The 7,930-nt window shown below is 34.6% G+C and overlaps 1 protein-coding gene across 1 annotated transcript in view; it reads left to right on the top strand.

The window, feature by feature from the left end:
* LOC110032256 (cytochrome P450 97B2, chloroplastic-like) overlaps positions 1-7,511 on the top strand; it is a 39,764-nt gene extending 32,253 nt beyond the window's left edge. The window contains exons 3-4 of the mRNA XM_020735861.1: positions 7,239-7,412; positions 7,494-7,511. Coding sequence (XP_020591520.1) covers positions 7,239-7,412; positions 7,494-7,511 — 192 coding nt within the window. The remainder of the gene's footprint in view (positions 1-7,238; positions 7,413-7,493) is intronic.
* Positions 7,512-7,930: the final 419 nt, after the last annotated feature.

Below are 7,930 nucleotides of genomic sequence, written 5' to 3'. Positions count from 1 at the left end.
GACTCCCTCTCCCTCCCCCCAGCCAACACCAAAAGATCATCTTCCCGTCTGGAACTTTAGCAGAGCACCTCCAGCCGCCACCAACTCCATCCTATATATATATATATATATATATTATTTTTTGAAAATCCCAAGGGCTACATCTATTAAAATAGGAAAGATACATAAATGTTGTATGAGAGGGCCCAATAGAGGCACCATATCCATACGATACAACATACACAAACACTCCAAAAGATAAAAGATACAGGGAAACACAAAAAAAAAAGATACCAAAATCGCAGAAAAGAAGTAGCTAGGGACGAGTCAGTTTAGTCCTGCCTCTGCCTCTAGTTCTAGGGCGAGATCTAGATAACAAATTATTGAGTGTCGAGCTATTTCCCGAAGTAACCAAAGTATCATCCATTAGGTTCCCAAGCTGAAGTTTGCCTCCAATCTTCTTCTTCCTCCTTGCCTGCCATTCCTCATCAGAAGATTGACTCATCTGATCATCGTGTTGGTAAACAGAACGTCGGGCAGATAAAAATTGATGAGAACCAGAAGAAGAATTGCTAACTATTGCAACGACTGTAGGTTCAAGTGTGTGCGAAGCATGAAATATCTTCTCTTCACCTAATGCTTCCTGCAACTAAGGAGGGTTTGAAAGTGTAGGTTGCTCAACAGGGCCATCCAGCTTCTCATCGATCGCAGAAATAGTATTTTCAGGGGGAGGATCCACAGGGGCGATTAACTCAGACACCATAACATGTTTTGTGGTTTTTTTCCCTTCAGATGGAACAGATATATCCAAAGCAGTGGGGTCAGATTCATTTTTATTCACTTGATCTTTAGATTTCAAATTAGGATGAAACTTATAGCATTTATCAAAGTTGTACCCAAACATCATACAATGAGAACAATAAGGAGGTCTATGCTCCATAACAATTTGTTGCCAATATCCACTGTGAGTTGTGCCCAACGAGACTTCAGTAACATCAGGTAAAGTAATATCTCTTTCAACAAGTATTCTGACCACAGACGGTCTGGTTAGGTTAAACGCGGGTAGTTTTAGCTTCAAAGGGTCCTCAAGTATGACACCAATAGAATAAAGAACCTGATGATGAAAAAACTGCAGTTTGAGATTAGGTAGACTAAACCATACCGGTACAGTAGGAGATTCGCACTTGCGGTCAAAATCAGGAGACCCCTTGAGTAGCTTCATTGGTTTACCAACTATGTTGAGATATTTTTTGAAAAAAATCTTAGTGTAATCTTCAGGCACGGTTAGTTGAATTAATACGTATCTCCCATCTATGAGCCCTACTTTCTACTTTCCTGCTAATTTGAGATCATCAAAACTTTTCCTGATAACTTTTATAGGTGGGTGTCCCCACTGAAATTTTTCAATAAGAGCAAACTTGAATTTATCAGTAAGGGATGAAATTTCTAGCTCAGAAAAAAAGGTGTTGCTTTCCCAATTTTCCTGCTTTCAATTTTAATAAAGGGGCAATCACTTTCCCGTTGCTCCTTATAACTTGAGGGGAAGACAACCGCTGTCTCCCTCTGAGAATTACCCACCACGTGGGCAAAAGGAGATTTTGCCAGGTTCAATCGTAGATGAAGGAAGCTCCATCACAGCAAGAGAAGCACTGCACGATAAAAACCAGTTGTCGAAGCCGCAGAACTCGCAGCTCGACGAGGCAACGCACAGTTGCAGCGAACAAGAGCGAGAGGAGAGGACGACCACGTAGACGAGACGACGAAGAAATGTCGGGACGACCGCACAGGCGAGAAGACCACGTAAACGAGACGGCCACGTAGAAGACCGAGAGGAGAGGACGACCACGCAGACGATCCGAAAGGTTGAGACGACCACGTGATGCGACTCGCAGCTCGACGTCCATAGAAGCAGCGAGACGTGACGGCGGCGAAGGAGTCGACGAACGCGGTCGTCTTTGAGCACGATAAAGCTAGGGAATCGCCATTGGGCGAAACCCTAGCGGAGCAGCTCGAGCTCGCCACCGACGCCATTCCTATATATATATATGTCATGTATGTATTATATATATATATAATAAAAAAAAATTGATTCATATGTATGTGTCCTGCACTTGCCTTCTTTTTATTTTTTTTTTAAACAAACACTTTTATATCGTGCCACACATGTTAAGGTCGTGTTCGTATCTGACTTTTTACGAACTTTAATTAGAAGTATCTGTACATCTTAGATTTTTTATGAATATAGAATGATTAAACTTTGAAAATTTTGGTTTGGTACTAGGAAGGACACTATGAATGTATCAGGTGGGATATATTTTTTTTGGTTGGGGTGTTAGGTTAGGTTGCATGAAATCTTAATTTAGGTGTAGGAAGGATAAATCCCAAAACATTTAGACTTTCTCGGGCTCTAATATTAGATGATATCATTCTTTGGCTCCTAAAAGGTATTGAGGAAGTTGGTTTGGCGGGATGGCGATTGTGGAATAATAAGGAAGTGGACATGAAGTATTGACAACGTTTGGACGGAGATATGAATTAAAATCTGCGAGTGGGCAGCAGATCCGATGCGTTCGACTGCTGTCTCGGCTGAAAAGAGTGACTCAAACGAGGAAACAACAAGATACATGTAGTGAGGAGATTCCACCTGTACCTGAGCAAGATACAATCACACCAATTGCAATATGAAAATGATACAACAGTCAATTAAAGTACAAATCAGAGATACAATCTCTAAAAACACAAAATAAATCAAAAGTGTTATCAAAATAGAAAAAAAAGCACAAATAGTCTCCCTTACATAAATAAACCTAATTAGAAAGAAATAAATAGGAAATAAGTCTAGAAAAGAAAAAATATTATGTTTGATAATGGAGGCAGAAAATCCTATAGAAGGGTTTTTATCCGACGGGACTCACGTTTGTCCTCGTTCCACGATCGCTGGAATGCGGACCACAGTTCCGCTGGATTTTGCTGGATGTGGAATCTTCAGCTCCTGCGTCATGGTCTCTATCTAGATATTTCATTTTTATTTTGCGAAGACTTTATGTTATAGTTTCATGTAACCCATAGTGATAAGCAGCTGTGGTTAAATAACATTCTCGGTCATGACGAAAAACTTTTGATTAAAATTAATTGTTAGGCAGTAAATGCTCTACGTCTAGTAGTAGCAATTTTCTTTTTAAATAGAGAAATTTGCCACCATCTACTTAAATAGGATGGTGGAGGATGATGATGAACTTGATCAAGATATCTTGATTCTGTCATTTCCTATTGTAGCAAAATCAGATTTAACTTAATTAGAGAAGATAATCGACCACTCATTATTGAGAGGGGTATTTTATTAGGTTTGCTTTTATGGGGAATTTAAAATAAAAAAATCTTTGCAATACAACAACAAACAAAGCCTTAATCCCACCACATGGGGTCGGCTACATGAATCCTTTTTCTCCATTGCGTCGTGTCATATTTTCATTTAGTTCGATTAAATTAAGATCATTTTTTATACAATAAGCCCAAGTCTTCTTAGGTCTACCTTTGCTATTCTTAACATAAGTCGAATCTAAAACATATACTCTCCTAATTTGATCATTATATGGTCGACGCTTAATTTGACCGAACCATCTATAAGTTGAATCTCTCTACTTTTGTCTGTCATTGGAGCTACACCAACCCTATCATGGATATATTCATTTTGCATTTTGTCTCCACGTGTAAAGCCACTCATCCACCTAATCATTCTCATCTCAACAACACTTAATTTAGTATTATGCTTCTCTTTTAAAAACCAACATTCAACGCCATAGAGCATTGCAGGTCTCACCACCATCTTATAAAATTTTCTTTTCAGTCTAAGCGACACTTTTCTATCACACAAATGGCCTGAAGCATTCCTCTACTTAAACCAACCAACTTGAATTCTACTATTGACATTCCCATCTATATCACCATCACTTTGAACAACATACCCTAGATATCTAAATCATTTACACCTTTTAATAATTTGATCACCCAAAGTTACACTTCTGTCACTAGAGCTACTACTACTAAAATTACATTCCATATATTTAGTTTTAGTTCTACTCAAATGAAGGCCTTTAAACTCCAAGAAGGCTCAAATGAAGGCCTTTAAACTCCAATGTAGACCTTCATAATTCAACTTTTTCCTGAGCATTTTCTCTCGTCTTATACATGAGAAGGATATCATCAGCAAAAAGCATACACCAAGGTACATTCTTTTGTAAATGTCCAGTAAGGCCATTCATAACTAAAACAAAAAGATATGGGCTTAAAGTCGATCCCTGATGTAATCCAACAGGAATAGGAAAATATTTTGTCAATCCTCTTTCAGTTCAAACACAAGTAACAACTATAGTATAAATATTTTTAATGTGTTGAATATAAGTCATATCAACCCCTTTCTTCTCAAGAACTCTCCAAATAATATATCTTGGAACCTTATCATAAGTTTTTTTCTAAATTAATAAAAATTAAATGTAGATCCTCATTATTATCTCTGAGCTTCTCTATAAAATCTCTCAATAAATGTATAACTTCCATAGTAAACCTAGCCGACATAAATTCAAGTTGATTTTGAGAAATCTTTTTAATACATCTTAACCTATGTTCAATTACCCTCTCCTATAATTTTAAAATATGACACATCAACTTAGTTCCTCTATAATTTGCACACTCTTGTGTATATCCTTTATTCTTAAAAGTGGGGACCAAAATACTCTTCCTCCACTTCTCAGACATCTTTTTAGTTTTTAAAATAATATTAAAGAGTTTAGTAAGCCAAGAAACTCCCAGCCAAGGAACTCCCAATTCTCCTAAAGTTTTCCACGTTTAAATTGGGATACCATCAGGTTTACAAACTTTCAACTCGTGGTTTTCCTTAAAACCCACTCAACTTTTTTTTTACTAATGCGACAGAATAATGAAACATTTTAATATATTAAGATCACTAAGGTCGATCGTATTTTCAAAAACTTCATTAAAAAGTTCATCAAAATAACTCACTCACCTATGTTGAATATTTTTTTTCTAAGAAAAATACTTTTTGATTTTCACCTTTAATATACTTTACTTGAGTTAAATCACTTTTCTTTTCTCTTTTTTCGGCTACTTCATACATATATTTTTCATTCTCCTTAGTATCTAATATATTATAAAGATCCATAAAAGTTGAATTTTTTGCATCATAGATTTTTCATTTAGACTCCCTGCTGGTTGTTTAATATTTTTCTCAGTTCTCTAAGTTTTTACATTTAAACCAATTTTTATGCCTTAACTTATTATCTTTTATTTTTTCTTGATATTATTATTCCACCACCAACTATTTTTATTTATAGATTTTTTCTTTTTACTATCCAAGTACATCTTTTAGATTCGACTTGTGGTAAGAAGGTAGAGGTAGACTTAGGAAGGCTTGGGCTAATTGTATTAAAAATGGTCTTAATTTACTAGAACTAAATTAAATTGACACTAAATAAGACGCAATGGAGAAAAAAGATTCATTTAGCCGACCCCACGTAGTGGGATTAAGGTTTTGTTGTTGTTGTTGTATCCAAGTATATCTTTTGCTACTTGTTTAATAATATTTGTTACTTTATCCCACATTGAATTCGTTTCATGTATTTGATTCTTCATGAATAACCCAAATTTTGAAATATTGAATTTTACTCATAAAAATATTTTATTTGTGTCATTTGGGTTGCCCCATCTAATTCTACGATGACGAGTCCTAGTATTATTTATTTTACTACTCTTCATCTTAAATTCTAGAACTAGTAATCGATGTTGGATACTTAAATCCGCACTTAAAATGACTTAACGATCTTTACAATCCCGACGATCTCTTCTTCTCATAAGAAAGAAAACAATTTGTGTTTTATTATTCTTATAAGTAATAAGATGTTCATCTCTTTTCTTGAATAAAGTATTGATAATAACAAAATCATACGCTGAAAAAAAATTTAAAATGATTCTACCTTCTTCATTAGTCACTCCAAAACCGTAGTCATCATGAATATTTATGAAATCTTCTAAAATTCTACTGACATGTCCATTTAAATCTCCTCCAACAAAAATACTTTCTTCAAATGGAATCCTTTGTATTAAGTCTTCTAAGTCATTTCAGAATTTATGTTTAGACACTATATCTAAACCTGCTTGAGGATCATAAGTACTTATAATATTAAAAATCTTAGTATCAATAATAATCTTAAGGGTTATAATTTTATCTCCAACTCTATTTATTTTTATAACATTATCTTTCAAACTCTTATTTATAATTACATACCATTTTTAGTGCGATTCTTACCAGAATACTAAAGTTTAAAATCCAAGTTATCAATTTCGTTACTCTTTTCTCCAAACCTTTTAGGTTATTGAATATATAAGATATTAATCTTTTTATGAATCATAATAGCAACTAATTCCGTTAATTCACCATTGAAAGTATTTATATTCCAAGATTTCATCCTAATATTAGTTTCATTAGTTTTATGGACTAACTTCTTTTCCTGCATCCGTCCGTAATATGAGAATTTTGCTTAGTTGACACTACACCCGGGCACCGGTGTAGCGTCCCTTGCACACTTTTCACTGCATTCAGACCATAAGACGTGATTCTTCCAGGGGACACCCTAAAACTTACACAATGATTAAAAGGATTCATGCCTTGTTTTTTTTTTTTTTGATAAGTTTTATGCCAGCTGTCGAGTATCTAACACAACCCACCACTTTTCACATCCGGGCTTAGGACTGGCAATGACAGTGTTATAAAGAAAAAATCTTTGAAATATAAAGGCAAAATATTTTGAAGTATTTTATCTAACATCTAATCCACTTTTAATGCATATAATTTGCTATTTTAAATGTAATGTATTTTGTCTGGAAGGATTTCAGAATTTATTGTATGATGCTACTATGAGAACATTGGATTCTGTGATGTGCTCAATGGCATGGAACTTTTTCTTTTTGAAGTAACCTTTCATATTCTTAGTGACCATCTTTGATGGTGCTCTTTGGATTGAATGATAGAATTTGCTCAAAGAGGCCCAATCTGTAAGAGCCAGAATGGTTGCAATCTTTCATTAATGCCTCTAATTTTTTGTCTATGAAAACTTTGTTTTTTTTTTCTCTGGTAGCGTCATGCTTAATATGTGCATTACTTTTTATTTTCATTTCTTTACTGAACTTATATTTGCTACTTAAATTACAATAGTGTTTCTATTGTTCTGTAAATTGTGAAACAGGCAGTCTATGGAACTCTATCTGAGGCTGAACATCGGTCAACATTTTACATCCCTTACTGGAATCTTCCTTTTGCTAGATGGTTCTTTCCAAGGCAGCGCAAATTTCATAGTGATCTAATGGTCATAAATAACTGTCTTGACGGGCTTATCAGAAATGCAAAAGAAACTAGGGAGGTGAGCAGTCATCTACGCCTTTTGTAAAAAGCATTTATTTGTGTATTGATTTCATTCTAATTGTTAATTGTATTTTTATAGTGTCTTCATGGCAAATAAATTCTGTAGCATGTTTTGTTATTTTTTAGTCAATTAGAAAATGTTGAAGTTTTTTTTGTGTATTTCGAAGGAAGGCTTTGTCATTTTTGGATGGAAATATGGGATTTGGAAAGATCATTGATATTGTGTCAATCTTGAATTTAGTTTTTCTCATTGAAAAATAATAGTTAATATTTTTTTTCAATTCACTTCTTGACTTTCGAGGCCTTTAGAAAGTAGAAACTTTAAAGTTATCTGTTCTCTAAATTCATGTCCACTTTTACTGATTGATAATCTATGGAAATGTGCCTTAAATGATGCTAGCGCGGTTACAAGCTAGATAGGACCAAAAAGGTAAAATTTCCTTTTATGTTGTTCTTTTTGTACCACCCGCTTTTATTATATTGTCCCTCCCCAGGCATTTTCCTTGAGCACTCTTT

The sequence above is a fragment of the Phalaenopsis equestris genome, unplaced genomic scaffold (genome assembly GCF_001263595.1).
Source record: "Phalaenopsis equestris unplaced genomic scaffold, ASM126359v1 Scaffold000002, whole genome shotgun sequence".
NCBI classification, from domain to species: Eukaryota; Viridiplantae; Streptophyta; class Magnoliopsida; order Asparagales; family Orchidaceae; genus Phalaenopsis; species Phalaenopsis equestris.
Note: the sequence above shows the minus strand (reverse complement) of the source record. Positions and strands in the feature narration are given on the sequence as shown.